This window comes from Portunus trituberculatus, chromosome 21 (genome assembly GCF_017591435.1).
Source record: "Portunus trituberculatus isolate SZX2019 chromosome 21, ASM1759143v1, whole genome shotgun sequence".
Taxonomy (NCBI): Eukaryota; Metazoa; Arthropoda; class Malacostraca; order Decapoda; family Portunidae; genus Portunus; species Portunus trituberculatus.
In genome coordinates, this window is record NC_059275.1 from 4,834,375 (window position 1) to 4,849,374 (window position 15,000).

At 43.8% G+C, this 15,000-nt stretch overlaps 1 protein-coding gene across 2 annotated transcripts in view; it reads left to right on the forward strand.

The window, feature by feature from the left end:
- The first annotated feature begins 4,939 nt into the window (after window positions 1-4,939).
- The window catches only part of LOC123506912 (BTB/POZ domain-containing protein 6-B-like), a 14,376-nt gene continuing 4,315 nt past the window's right edge, over window positions 4,940-15,000 (forward strand). The window contains exons 1-3 of one of the 2 annotated variants that reach the window (XM_045259318.1): window positions 4,941-5,381; window positions 8,730-8,890; window positions 10,643-10,876. In XM_045259318.1, coding sequence (XP_045115253.1) covers window positions 8,744-8,890; window positions 10,643-10,876 — 381 coding nt within the window. In that variant the 5' untranslated portion in view covers window positions 4,941-5,381; window positions 8,730-8,743. Of the gene's footprint in view, window positions 5,382-8,729; window positions 8,891-10,642; window positions 10,877-15,000 lie in introns of both variants that reach the window. The other variant, XM_045259319.1, reaches the window with a different exon arrangement.

Sequence of the window (15,000 nt, forward strand, 5' to 3'; positions counted from 1 at the left end):
TGACAACAACAACAACAACAACAACAACAACAACAACAACAACAACAACAACAACAACAACAACAACAAAAACAAAAACAAAAGCAAAAACAGTTGCATCATAACATCCTTTCATCAATAAGAACAAACCTCTCTCTCTCTCTCTCTCTCTCTCTCTCTCTCTCTCTCTCTCTCTCTCTATGGGAATAATAACGTACATTCCATCTTCACTCTTCTTTCTTGTTTCCCTCTTCTTCTCCTCCTATTTTCCCCTTCCCCTCTCCCTCCTTTCCTCCCATTCTCCTCCCCTCCCCTTTCCCCACTATTCCCCACGAGGACTACCTATCATTCCTTCACTTATCTCTTTCTCCTCATCCTTCTTCTCCTCCTCCTATTTTTCCTCCTCCTCCTCCTTTTGTTCCTCCTCTTTCTACTCTCCTCCTCTTTTCTCCCATCCTTCTCATTGCTCCTACTCGTTCCTATTGTTATTTTTCCTTTATTCCATCACTTTTATGATATTTACACCTCCCATCTTATTCTCCATCCTCCCCATCCAGTCCCACTCTCATCTTATCTTCTAAATTCCTCCCATCTTTCCCTAAACTTATCATCTTTTTTTCACTTCCTCATTTGCAGCATATCATCATTCTTCCACCTCACCATTTCTTCCCATCCTGACCCATTTTCATCCATGTCTTCCTCATTCCTCCCATCATCTTTTATTCCATCACTTATTGCGTATTTATATTAACTATCCTCCTCCCTATCCTTCTCAAGTTTCCCTATTCCTTCTAACTTTCCCCATTCAGACTTATTCTCGTCCACAGTCTTCCCCATTTCTTCCCATTACCTATGACATGATTCTCCTAATCTTTCACTGCTTTTTTTTTTGTCTGTTTTCACCAAGTTTTCCCCTTCCTTCCCCATCTACCAGCCATCTACTTCTCCTTCCTTCCTGTTACCATTTCCAATCACACAGGATAAGGTGTCACGCAGGGCGCCTTGAAGGATCCATTTGTAAATATGCTGAAGGCATTCTCGCATCTTCACTGGTATCTCTCTCTCTCTCTCTCTCTCTCTCTCTCTCTCTCTCTCTCTCTCTCTCTCTCTGTGTGTGTGTGTGTGTGTAATTCACTGTTTGATCTGCTGCAGTCTCTGACGAGACAGCCAGACGTTACCCTACGGAACGAGCTCAGAGCTCATTGTTTCCGATCTTCGGATAGGCCTGAGACCAGGCACACACCACACACCGGGACAACAAGGTCACAACTCCTCGATTTACATCCCGTACCTACTCACTGCTAGGTGAACAGGGGCTACACGTGAAAGGAGACAAAACCCAAATATCTCCACCCGGCCGGGGAATCGAACCCCGGTCATCTGGCTTGTGAAGCCGGCGCTCTAACCACTGAGCTACCGGGCCGTGTGTGTGTGTGTGTGTGTGTGTGTGTGTGTGTGTGTGTGTGTGTGTGTGTGTGTGTGTGTGTGTGTGTGTGTGTGTGTGTGTGTGTGTGTGTGTGTGTGTGTGACACACACACACACACACACACACACACACACACACACACACACACACACACACACCTGTTGTACCCTTCTGATCTGTTTCAACAAAGGAGAAACTTGGTATCCATCTAAACCTTTTTAATAATCCACGTGTGTGTGTGTGTGTGTGTGTGTGTGTGTGTGTGTGTGTGTGTGTGTGTGTGTGTGTGTGTGTACTCAAGCACCTCGAAAGAATGGAGAAGACACAAGCATCAAGAGAGAGAGAGAGAGAGAGAGAGAGAGAGAGAGAGAGAGAGAGAGAGAGAGAGAGAGAGAGAGAGAGAGAGAGAGAGAGAGAGAGAGAGAGAGAGAGAGAGAGAGACGGAAAACCGATTCAATAAAACTTTTCTTATTACAGAGAGAGAGAGAGAGAGAGAGAGAGAGAGAGAGAGAGAGAGAGAGAGAGAGAGAGAGAGAGAGAGAGAGAATATTTTTTTTCATTAATATCATTAGAAATGTCCAAAGTAACAGTACTACTATTACTACTACTACTACTACCAATAAAAACGATGATAAAACCTAATAATGAGAAAAGAAGAACATCATGTAACACCAGTAGCAGTAGTGGAGATGCCATGCCCAGAGAGCGTGAGCAGCGTGTAGTGACAATGTGAGACAGCAGCAGCGGGGCGTCCAATGAGACACGCGGGGCAGGCAGGCAGTCCTCCAATCAGAGACAGGCATCGCAGAGGCTTGGAGTTAGCTGAGGGTGGAGCTGATGTCAAGACACAAATGAAGTTAAATACCACGTGGGTCCACCGACCACAGCATCCTTACTCAACAGAGAGGTTGAAAACCCCCAAAGTCAGCGGCAATGCAGAAGCAAGCCATTTGCATCGTGGAGGCCAGCGGCGCCCCAGACACCAAGCCGCAGAAGGTGAAGGTGTGGGTGCAGAAGACGGGGCGGTGGTGGCGATGTCTGCCACGCCCGTCTTCAAGAAGGTGGCGGCCTTCCGCTTCCACTGGTTAGACCTGTGGCACCAAAAGGCGACCTACACCACCCTGCCGGCAGATTTTGACCTGGCCAGCCTGCACAAGGCCAACGCCAGGTCCGGAGACGCCCTGGTCAAGACGGTGGTGACCCTCTCCTACGGGAAGGCCACCACCACTGAACCGGTGGCAGAGTTCTTGCGGGGCCTGGGGGAGGAGGGGCCCAGAGGGTTTGAGCTGCACCTCAGCATAGCGCAGGAGACCAGCAGCCAAAGGTTGAGCCAGAAGAGAGCCAGGCCGAAGAGGAGCAAGAACAGGTGGAGGAGGACGAGCCACCACTGGTTTTCAGAACCAGTGTGTTGTGCCAGTGCGAGGACTGCGTGCTGCCCTTCTGGAGGCTGCTGCGGGCCTATGAGCCTCCACCACCCAAGCCACCGCCGACAGCGATGGACACGTACGTGGACATCCTGACGACGGAGTGCTCGTTGCTGAAGAAGGAAGGGCAGGTGCTGCTGCGGGAGAAGAAGAGCGGCAAGTCAGAGCTGGCAGCCCTTCAGGCTGAGATGGACCGCATGGAGAAGGAGCTGGACCGTGCCGAGGCCTCACTGGCCGGCGCAGGTGAAGCAGAGGCTGGTGAACACCTGGAGGAAGAGTTCAGCCTCATCGATGACGAGCTGTGGGAGCTGCTGGGTGATGGGGGTGAGGAGGAGAGCAGCTCCCTCGAGGGGCATGTCAGTGTGTACGGCACGGAGGAGGACAACACCCACGAGTGAAGGCTGCCCCTCTCCCCCCCCCTCCTCCCTCAAGAACTCATTGAAAAAGCGAAAAAAAAGAAGAAAATTTAAAAACAGAAAAAAATACAAAGCTAAGAAAATTAAAAAAAAAAAAAAATCAATAAAATTCAAACACAAAAGAAGAAAATTGCTAAAATAAATACAAAAAAAATCATGAGGAAACGCGGAGTGAACGATGTCGAACGCGAATATTAAAACAAAAAGCTTAAAGAACGCGGAGTGAACGAAGTCCAACGGAAAACGCGAAAAAACGAAGCCGAACGAAAAAGCAAAGTGAACGAAGTCGAACGCAGATACGTTTTACAAACTCGGGACTCGGAGACACTAGCGATACGCGGAAAGAAAACGTGAGGCGGAGTGAACACGACCGAGTGAATACAACCGAATGAACACGACCGAGTGAAAACGACCGAGTGAATACAACCGAATGAACACGACCGAGTGAATACAACCGAATGAACACGACCGAGTGAACACGACCGAGTGAACATGACCGAGTGAACACGACCGAGTGAACACGACCGAACGAACACAACCGAATGAACACGACCGAATAAACACGACCGAGTGAACACGACCGAATAAACACGACCGAATGAACACGACCGAATAAACACGACTGAGTGAACACGACCGAATGAACACGACCAAACGAACACGACCGAGTGAACACGACCGAGTGAACACGACCGAATGAACACGACCGAACGAACACGACCGAGTGAACACGACAGAGTGAACACGACCGAATGAACACGACCAAACGAACACGACCGAATGAACACGACCAAACGAACACGACCGAATGAACACGACCGAGTGAACACGACCGAGTGAACACGACCGAACGAACACGACCGAGTGAACACGACCGAGTGAGCACAATCGAGATAGAAATGAACACAATAGACACCGAAACATTACGAACACGAGAGTCGCAGCGCAGTGAACACAATCGAGGCACAGGAACGTTCACGAACACGGGAAAAGAACAAGAACACTGATATAAGAAATTAGTGAATAACAGTCAACATTTTTCTTTATAAATATCTTTAAAAGTGACATATAGTTGTTATCTATACATCACCATTATCTCTCTCTCTCTCTCTCTCTCTCTCTCTCTCTCTCTCTCTCTCTCTCTCTCTCTCGTCAGCGAGAAAAAGTTGCGTGTGATTATAAAGGTTGGCAGTGAGAGGTGGAGAAACAGAGTGGATGGAGAGGGATGCAGGAAATGGAGAATCGGGAGGGAAGGAAGGGGGAGTGGAGTGGGGAAGGGAGGAAGGGATGGTGAAGAGAGTGGGCGTGTCTCGAGATTGTGAAGAGGAGGAGGAAGAGAGAATTGATGGGAAGGATATTGTGTTGAAAATTAAGAAGAAAATGAAGTCAAAATGAGAGGAAGGAAAAAACAAGAAGAAAAAGAAGAAGAGAGAAAGGCGAGACAAGGAAGAGAGGGAGCGAGAAAGAAAGAGAGAGAGAGAGAGAGAGAGAGAGAGAGGGAAGAAAGGGGAAGGTGGAGCAAAATTACAAACCCCAGGACGAACAACGCTTCCCTTTCCGTCTCTCTCTCTCACCCTTCCCCTTTCCCTTCCCCTCTCCCTTCCTCTCCCTCTCCCTCTCCCTGCTGACGCACCACGCTACAACTACTACAGGTGACTCACGAATGATTCACACTCACGCCGGGCCTCGCTTACTCACTCACACACAAACACACACACGCACACACGCACGTACACACACGCTCACTCCCTCACAAATTGATCAGAAAGAGACGAAACGAGGTGTACGTTTCCTATCTCTCTTTCTCTCACTCTCTCTCTTTTTCTCTATCTAAGGAAGTGAGAGGTATGCATTGACCCTTCACCTGTAATAAGGCTGCGGCAGGTGCGTCTGTGTGTATTAGTCTACCTGTATGACTAATTAGAAACAATGAGTGTAGTGCAGGTGACAGTGGACGGTGCGAACAGGTGAAGGTGAAGTGAATCTATTTTTACAAGACGGATGATTAGTGAAGTTTGAAAAAGGAACGGAAGGTTTGAGGGAAAGAAGCGCACGAGACAGAACTTGAAGGCTTAAAACTGCTTCGCTTCCTGTGACTCGCCAACACAAGGAGATTATCTTTGTTGTTGTTGTAAGGTAAAGTTTTGTGAAGTGTTGTTGTTTTGTTGTGTTTGAAGTGCTTTTGATTTTTATTTCTGGTATTGTTAAATTGATAAGTGTTTGTGTTGGTGTATGTCGCTTCTCTCTCTCTCTCTCTCTCTCTCTCTCTCTCTCTCTCTCTCTCTCTCTCTCTCTCAAGCAAACAGTGTAGTCAAAACACATACGCTCTTTGAAAACAGAATATTTTTCAGACATTATTTACTGTACGTGTATAATAACGAGAGAGAGAGAGAGAGAGAGAGAGAGAGAGAGAGAGAGAGAGAGAGAGAGAGAGAGAGAGAGAGAGAGAGAGAGACGAGAGACAGACGACACACACACACACACACACACACACACACACACACACACACACACACACACACCTACCGCTTATCCACACAAGAATAATCACTTATGCACAAAAAATAAAATCAAAAAGGCTCGACCACAACACACACACACACACACACACACACACACACACACACACACACACACACACACACACAGACAGACACAGACAGACACAGACAAGCACAGACCTAAAATAAACACAAATAAAGGAGGACAGAGAGTACAAGTTAAATGTTACACCATGACCTAGATAACCCCTCCCTCCTCCTCCTCCTCCTCCTCCTCCTCCTCCTCCTCCTCCTCCTCCTCCTCCTCCTCCTCCTCTTGGCTCGACGAAATATTGACTGGAAGCAGAAGGCGCCAGCGAGACCCAAGTGTTTGTGTCTCCTAGGATGGACAACGCTTGGGTGACACTCCTAATGAACCCAGGATGGTGGTCACAGCGTAGGGAAGGAAGGGAGGGGAAGGAAAATAGGGAGAAAGGGTTATTAGAAAAGGGGAGAAAGAGTGGGGGGTGTTGGATAATGGTGGAAGGGAAGGAAAGGGTGTAGAAATAGGAATGGATAAGAGGAAATGGGAAAGAGAAAATGGGGAAAGAATGAGAGGAGGGAAGAGAGGAGCAATGGATGATAGAAAAGGAAGGACAGAGTAAGAGGAGGAAGAGGGAGAGATGAATAAATTGAGAGAGAGAGGGAAGAGGAAAAAGTGTGATGAAGGAAAGAATATGGGGGAAGGGCAAGGAAGGAAGAAAGGATGGAAAAAAGGGAATGAAAAGAAGTTAGAAGAAGCAAAATGGGAGAGAAAGAAAGGAAGGAAGGAAGGAAGGAAGGAGAAAGAGGAAAAGAAAATGAATAAAAAAGGCAAAAAGCGAAGGAAGGAAGGGATAAAAAGAAACGAGAGAGAGAGAGAGAGAGAGAGAGAGAGAGAGAGAGAGAGAGAGAGAGAGAGAGAAGTGTTATTATCAAGGTATTTTCTTTTACAACGCCCCTTTGTCTCACACGTGAATATCTAATTATAATACTAAGAAAGAAAACAAGAGAAAAAGGAGGAAAAAGGTCCTTACGTCATAATAACATTTAAAACAATTCTTGACTCATGAATAACACACTTTTCTCGCTTTTCCTTCACACTCTAACTTATTTCATCGATTCTTTTATCATATTCGTCTTTATTGTCTTTTTCTTTTCGACACCTTTCTCCTTACGTCATATTAATAACATGTATAGTATGTCCTTCACCTTAAATAACACACTTTTCTCACTTATCCTTCACACTCTAACTTATTTCATGGATTTTTTTTTTTTCATTTTCATCTTTATTTTTTTTTTCGACACATTTCTATTCTAAATTTGTCTAATAAATTTTTCTATTCATTTCTATTTATTTTCAACTTGCATTTAACAAAGATTTACAAACGCTCTTCATAATTTTTCTTCCTGATGTGTCTGTTCAGTGTCACTAATCTTATTTCTGCTTATTTATCTGCATATTTTTATCTATTACTCTTTTAACAAATGGATTACTGTTTTATATATCCTTGTGACTTGTTTCTCCTCCGCCACACCCCAATCCCTCTCCCTCTCCCTCTCTCTCTCTCTCTCTCTCTCTCTCTCTCTCTCTCTCTCCATTTCTTGTTTCATCCTTGCTATTCTTATTGCTTTTATTTAACTCTTGTTCTTCTTCGCTTTAATGTATCTTGTCCTTCCTTCTTTTTTTATATTTTTTTTTACTTTTTTCTTCTTTTTCTTCTTCATCTTCTTCCACTTCTTCATACTGTTACTTATGTTCTTCTTTTTCCTTTCCTTTATTTTTCTCCTCATCACCATCACCACCACCATGATCACCACCACCATTAAACACACCCCCTTCTGCCTCCCTCACTCACAGCACGAGAATAGTCACAATGAACACACACAATCGCATCACAATACTGTACTATTAACTAACTTTCTCTCTCTCTCTCTCTCTCTCTCTCTCTCTCTCTCTCTCTCTCTCTCTCTCTCTCTCTCTCTCTCTCTCTCTCATGTATAAAAACTTCTGTTGCTTTTCCCCTCCTTTGCTATCTTGGCGTGGTGGAAGGTGAGATTCTAGTGCGGGGATCCTCTTTCGCCTCGTCGTCCTCCAAAATAGAAGTACACATCGATAATGCAAGGAAATACCAGTGATACACGTACTTGTAGGAATATTTGAGCTGCTACCCTTATTATGAAACATCACATCTTTATATTTTTTTCGTATTTCTTGCTTTTCTTCTTCCTTCTTGTTTTTCTAATCAGTATTTTTTTTTCTGTCTTATTTCTATTTTTTTTTTTTGTGTGTGTCTTTTGTTTGTCATTTTTTGGTTCTCGTTTGTAATTTTTTTCTTCTTCTATCTTCCTTCTCTGGTTTTATGGTTATTATCTGTGTCTCATTTGTTTCATTCCTGTTCGCATTTTTTTTTCTATTCTTTCCCTTTCTTATTTCTTCTCCTCCTATTTTCTCCTACTTCTACAATTCCTGTGTCTCCTCTTTCTACTTCCATTCCCAGCTTTACGATTATTTCCTGTCTCCCATTTGTTATCTGCTTCCTTCTTCCTTTTCTGCAATGTTGTCTTTTCTTCCTATTTTCTTTTGTTCCTATTGCCTCGTATTTCATTTTTATCCGTTTGCTTGTCTCCTATTATCAACCTTCGTTTTTTCTTCTTTCCGTCTTCTCATTTTTTTTCTCTATTACCTTATCTTATTTTCGCTTTATTCTTTTATTTCTCTTCTTCCTACTTTCCATATTTCCATTCCGTACTTCTCTTCTAATTCTACATCATTTTCGGCCTAAAATTTGCTTTCTTCCTCTATCTTCTCATTTTATTATCTCTCTCTTGAATAGTTTTCTTTTTCTCGTGTTTTGCATCCTTTCCTTCCCTTTCTCTTTCTTATTTCTCCTCTTCCTACTTCTCTCTAGGTTTTATGATTATTTCCTGTCTCTCATTTGCTTCCTGCCTCTATTTCCTGCAGGGGTCGAGGCGGTAATGTCGTCAGTGGTTGAGGGGCAAGGGCGAAAGGCAGCCTGGCAGGGGAGCCTCGCCAGCCCTAGCCAGCGAGTAGCGGCTCTCCTCCACTCTTCCAAACTGTCTGACCTCACCATTACCCTGCCAGGCCTTCAGAACTCTATCAAGGTGTGTCGCTAGTGTTGTTGGTTACTTTTTAGTGTTCTTGATACAAATTATGGGTTTCTTCTATAGTTATGTACTTCTGTTATAGTCGTCATTTTTTTCTTTTTCTGGTAGTATATCCAAGTCATTTTCTTTCTCGCGAGTACTTTGTCACATATACTCCTCTGTTACAAGTGTTTTCTCGTCACATGTACTCTCCCTGTCATAGCAAAGTACTTCCCGCTGTTACAAGTACTTTCCTATCACGAGTACTTTCTCTGACACGTTCACTTCCCTCTGTCACAGTTTGATATTCTAAATTCACTATTAATTTTCCTGTTACAATTACTTTCTTCTTGTTATAAATACCTCCTCCTGTCACAGCCACAGCAAAGTACACTCCCTACTGTACCACTCCACCACACTGTCGATCCCTAAAGAAGGTAACGCCACACCGCCATACTCCACTCCACTCCACTCCACTTTCTTCCCACGTTCACAGCCTCACCACCTGACACATTTCCACCAAAGTGCTCTTCCCTCTCTTCCTCCCTCCCTCCTTTCTTCCTTCCTTCCCTTTTTTCCTTCATTCATTCATCTATTCATTCAGTTTTTCCTTCCACACTCCCACAACGGTGAAATCTTCCATTAAAAGCCCTTCAACACATCCCTGACACACATACCACACACCTGTACCACACACCCCTACCAGTATCCCTCCAAGCATCTCTACCACATCCCTCCCACTCTCTGCCACACTCTTCTACCACTCATCCGTACCACACTTCATACCATATACTAATACCACACACTTCTACAACACATACTAACACACCCTACCACACATCCCTATAAGACTGCAACACGCCCTACTACACACCTTATAACACCGCAACACACCCTATAACACCGCAACACACCTTACCACACATCCCTGTAACACTGCAACACACCCTGCCACACACACATCCTAGTACAAACAGTAACACACACCCTACCACATATATCCTGGTAAAAACAGTAACACACACCCTGCCACACGCACGTTACCGCATTCTCCCCCCCTCCCTCACACACACACACACATTCCCCTCCCAGTAACTAAGTCTTTATAAAAACTGCCAAAATGAAAGCCCACCAGAGGGACATTCCTGCCTTTGGGGAGTGGCATTAATGGAGGTACAGCAGGCCTTTTCCCCGCCCCCGGCATTGTAGCTTTTACACTGTTACCATGTATATATCCCTCCCTCTCCCACAGTCTCCCTGCTATTCTGTCCCTCCCTCCCTTGCTCTCCCAGTATTCTCTCCCCTACCCATGTACGATTCTCCGTGACTCATTCTGACCTCCCCCTCCTTTCTACTGCCTCATTCCTCCCTTACCTTCAAAGCATTTCCCATTTTCACTGTGTATTCTTCCTTCTCCTCTTTATCTGCTCCTCTTCACCTCTACTCATTCCTTGTGCTTGATTTCTCCCTCCTTCCTATTACCTCATTCCTCCTTTACCTTCAAAGTATTTCCCATTTTCACTGTGTATTCTCCCTCCTATCTTTATCTCCTTCCCTTCACCTCTACCCATCCCTTCTGCTTCAGTTTACAGAGTTTACTACAACTTTTCGTCTTCCCTTTCTCTTCAACCCGCCTCAGTTCCTTCCTTATCCTCCCTATAAACACCACAGTACCTTCACATCTCTCCTTTATCCTCTTCCTCCTCATCTGTCCCTTCATCGTCACCTACAGTAGCCAATTTTAACACCCCTTCGTCATCCCTTCGTCAGGCACACCGTCTAGTCCTGGCCATGAGCTCCCCAGTGTTCGAGGCCATGTTGTACGGGCCACTAGCAGAAGGTCCTGAGGTTACCCTGAAGGAGGACCACCCTGAGGCACTCCAGTGGGTCCTCGAGTATATGTATCGCGGCCACACCAGACTCCCAGAAGTGGCGCTGACGGTGAAGGTGTACCAACTGGCCAGCAAGTACCAAATGGAGGCTCTTATGTCACTGTGTTCTGAGGTGGGTAGTATGGTGGGTCTCTCTCTCTCTCTCTCTCTCTCTCTCTCTCTCTCTCTCTCTGCGGGGACCAATTTCACACCAGCGGCACAAAACAGAATGAGACCAACAGAGAGAGAGAGAGAGAGAGAGAGAGAGAGAGAGAGAGAGAGAGAGAGAGAGAGAGAGATTCCTCTTAAATGAATAGCAATTTAATTCGAGTGTTTTTGTTAATCACAATCAACAACCGGTGGACTCTACCTTTTGTTTCCTCTCTTCGTATTTTCCCCTCTATCTTCTTATTTTCCCCTCTATCTTCCTATTTTCCCCTCAATACCTTTTCCTTCTCCCTCTTCCCATTTCCCACTTTCTATTCCTTTTCCTCGTCTCATATGGTCTATATTTCCCTTTTTTCCACTCCTCTCGGTCTTTTCCCCTCTCCTTGTCTTTATTTTTTTACTCTCAGTTTTCCTCTTTACATTTTCCCTTTCTATCTATTCCTTTATCTACCCATTTCCTCTTCCTTTTTTCATTTTAACTTCACTTTTTCCCAGTCCACATTCCTCCCCTCACCTCTCTTCCCCTCTATCAATATGTCCCCTCTCAATTCCACCGTCCCTTCCTGCCCCTCCTCTCCCCTCTTAAAATCTTGAACTGATTTAATCCCCCTTTCCTTCCCCAGCACTCCCCTTGTAGCGATCCTATAAAAATCAACCTCCTCCTCCCCTCTGTTCATATCTTCTTTCCCCTCTCCCTCTCCTCTCTCCCCCCCGCTACCTTCCCTCCCCATCCTCCTTTTTTTTGTGAGTAAAACAATATAACATTCATACAAACACGATTGGAAAAGTTTACCCTTTTTTTTTTTTTTTTCCTCCTCCTCCTCCTCCTCCTCCTCCTCCTCCTCTCTTCTTTTCTTCCTCTTCCCTTCACAGGACTCAGCTCATAAGGACAGACTTGAAAGAAAACGGGGAATGTGAGCTAGGTAAAGAAAATGAAGACCCGTAAGACTTTACCGTGAACAGGACTGTGACAACACACACACACACACACACACACACACACACACACACACACACACACACACACACACACACACACACACACACACACACAGTTCCTCATCTATTTCTTCTTTCCTACATCAGATTTTTCAATTGTCTTTTCATTTCTTTATTAGTTGGTTTTTTTTCTTTTCGTACAGGAATATATGAAGTTTACTTTCTAATATTTTTTCCCTGACGTTGCCTTCACTCGTGTGTCGATATGGACGCGTCAGTGAAAAAGTAAAAAAATACCAGTAGACGAAAATATTGTGGTGACTTCTAAGTGAAATATTATCAGTTGTTGAGAGAGAGAGAGAGAGAGAGAGAGAGAGAGAGAGAGAGAGAGAGAGAGAGAGACAGACAGACAGACAGACAGACAGACAGACAGACAGACAGACAGACAGATAGAGAGATAGAAAGATAGAGATACAGAGATAGAGACAGATAGAAATATATAGAGATAGATCGTGGTACAGTGGTACCATGCTTGCTTTGGGATCCGAGGGGTCTCCAAGCGCACGGGTTCGAGTCCAGGTTGGGCTTTCTCACTCGGGGCAAGGGGTTCCTAACGGGTGGTCTTAAAGATAGGAGGTACCCCAAAAAATATCCCCTTTAGCCCATAAATTCTCGTGAAAAGCCCACATGGTATAAAAAAGTGTAAATAGATATAAGTTGACAGATACAAGTTAGACAGTTCAATAACTTAAAAATAAAACTTAACATATATACATCCTTGCATACATACGCATACATACACACATACAAACAGATATACAAACATACATAAACAAGAGCATAAACAACTGAATAACTACATGAATAAAATGTAGATATACAACACAACCGACATGCAGGTATAACAAAAATTGCACAAATGAGGAGACACGTGCATGCTAAAATGAATTACTGACACTTCAAAACATTACCTGCCTATGAACATACACTGCGCAGCTAAAACAACAAACACGACGGATGAAAAGACAAAAAGCGACACAGAAAGAAGCAAATAGCGCTGAAATGGACAAATTACACGTGAAGATAATTGCACAGTACATAGAAACACATCAACATTTGTATTCCACGTTTTATTTTGCTCTTTTACCTTTTTTTTTTTTTTTGCAAACTTTCACTCTCTTTAATTCACTTTAATTCACAACCCAGTATGTGCTTTCATCAATACCGGCCGACACTGCGCCGCTTCCATATTAAAACGCCAGGCAATATAGGAGTTAATAACACACGAATGGTGAAAACTACCACACATCATGACTAGGGGCACACTCACGGTAAAGGGACGCAAAGGAACACAAAGAAAAAACAAACAGTGGTACACTTATTGACTATTACGAGGGTTTTCATAACTTACAGTGCCTAATATCTAAAGTGGAAAGTTAGATAGTAAAGGCAAAGGCTCCTCCCCATCAACTGTTCTTCCTAGTCAGGCATTCGTGTATTATGTTTGTTACTATTAAAGTCTTTGAAGTTTACAAAGCGCAGGTATACAAAAAAAAAAGGGAAAGAAAAAAGAGGAATTAAAGCAGAAGAAGAAGTTGAAGAAGGAGAAGAATTAGAAGAACAAATACAAGAAAGACATAAAAAAGATGAATTAAAAGTAAAAGAATCAGAAGAAGTAAAATAATTAGAAGAATAATCAGAAGTAAAAGAAGAACAAGAACAAGAATAAGAACTAGAACAAAATCAAGAAAACAAGAAAAAGGATTAGAAATAGGAGAATAATTAGAACAATAATTAGAAGAAATGGATCCTGCACAGTTCTATCAAGAAACACAAGAACAATAAATACACGCATAAATACATAAACGGATGAATAAATAGACAGCAGCTGATAAGACTACCATACGCTACACTATCTAATTTCATATCTGATCTCACAGTGGGCTGAGACAGAGAGACGCCCACCCATCTACTGCCCTCCACCACCACCATCACAATCACCAACAACGATTTTCCCAGCCCTGTGCCACAAAACTTTCCATTTAGAACACCAATAGTTTATCTTGATTGAATATAAGAAGTTCAATAGATATAGAGCCATGTAAAACGTAAAATAGATGGAATACAGTAACAGAAATACTGACAGTCTGGCAACTATGTATATTCCCTGCCCAGCGGCGTTACCATCATGCGGAGAGCGGACCTGCGACACTCACCACACCATACACCACACACCTGAACGTGTCCACTACACACTCAACATACCTGCCGCCATGAAGGAAAGGTCTCGGGCAGCACTTAAGCCTTCCTGTTTAGTTCTGACAGTGAGGAATCAGAGAACGGTAACGGAGGAAGCACAAATCCCACACACGCTAAGTCACTGACAGCTCACTCCACGGTACTGGTCGGGCCGCCCTTGCCTGAGTGAGTAGCGACGCTTTGTTTCGCTGTTTCAAAGCTTCTGAATGCATGAATTCAAGTTTCTCTATACATGAACACTACGAAAAATTAGCAACCCAAGAAGAATGCAGAACGTAGAAAGAATTAATGTGTAATGTATGAAGAAACAAGCGTTCAAAGGGCAATGTAGAAAGTTTTCCGAGCGATAATTAAATAAACTAAAGGATATTCATTCATACAACTGACTCAAATACGCGAAAAAATCATTTAACGAATTTTATTTTTTCAAGAGAAAAATAAAAACATGTAGCGAAACACATTATTTGCAAGGAAACCACAACAACTAGTAAATGCAATCAACAAAAGACAGAAATATCAATACGTGTAGACAAAATGATACCAGCAAGACAACACAAATCCGAGCAGACAGCGGCAACACCAGCACATCACTGTACCACACCAGGCAGCAATGACGACACCAATACCACTCAAACCACATAACTAAGAACCCTTCACTCCCTCCCGTCTTTCCATACCACATCCTGACCCTCCCTTACCTTTTACAACCCTACATCTATTTAACACCTTACCCGCCTCCCCTGTACATCCTTTGAGTTCCCTTGTGCCTCCCTGACTTGCACACACGAGTCACTACAGATCCACGGCGCATCATCTTCTAATGTGAACGCTGTACTTCTCATCACGTTCCTTTTCATATTCAAATTTTCGCACCTTCTCTCCCGACCCTTC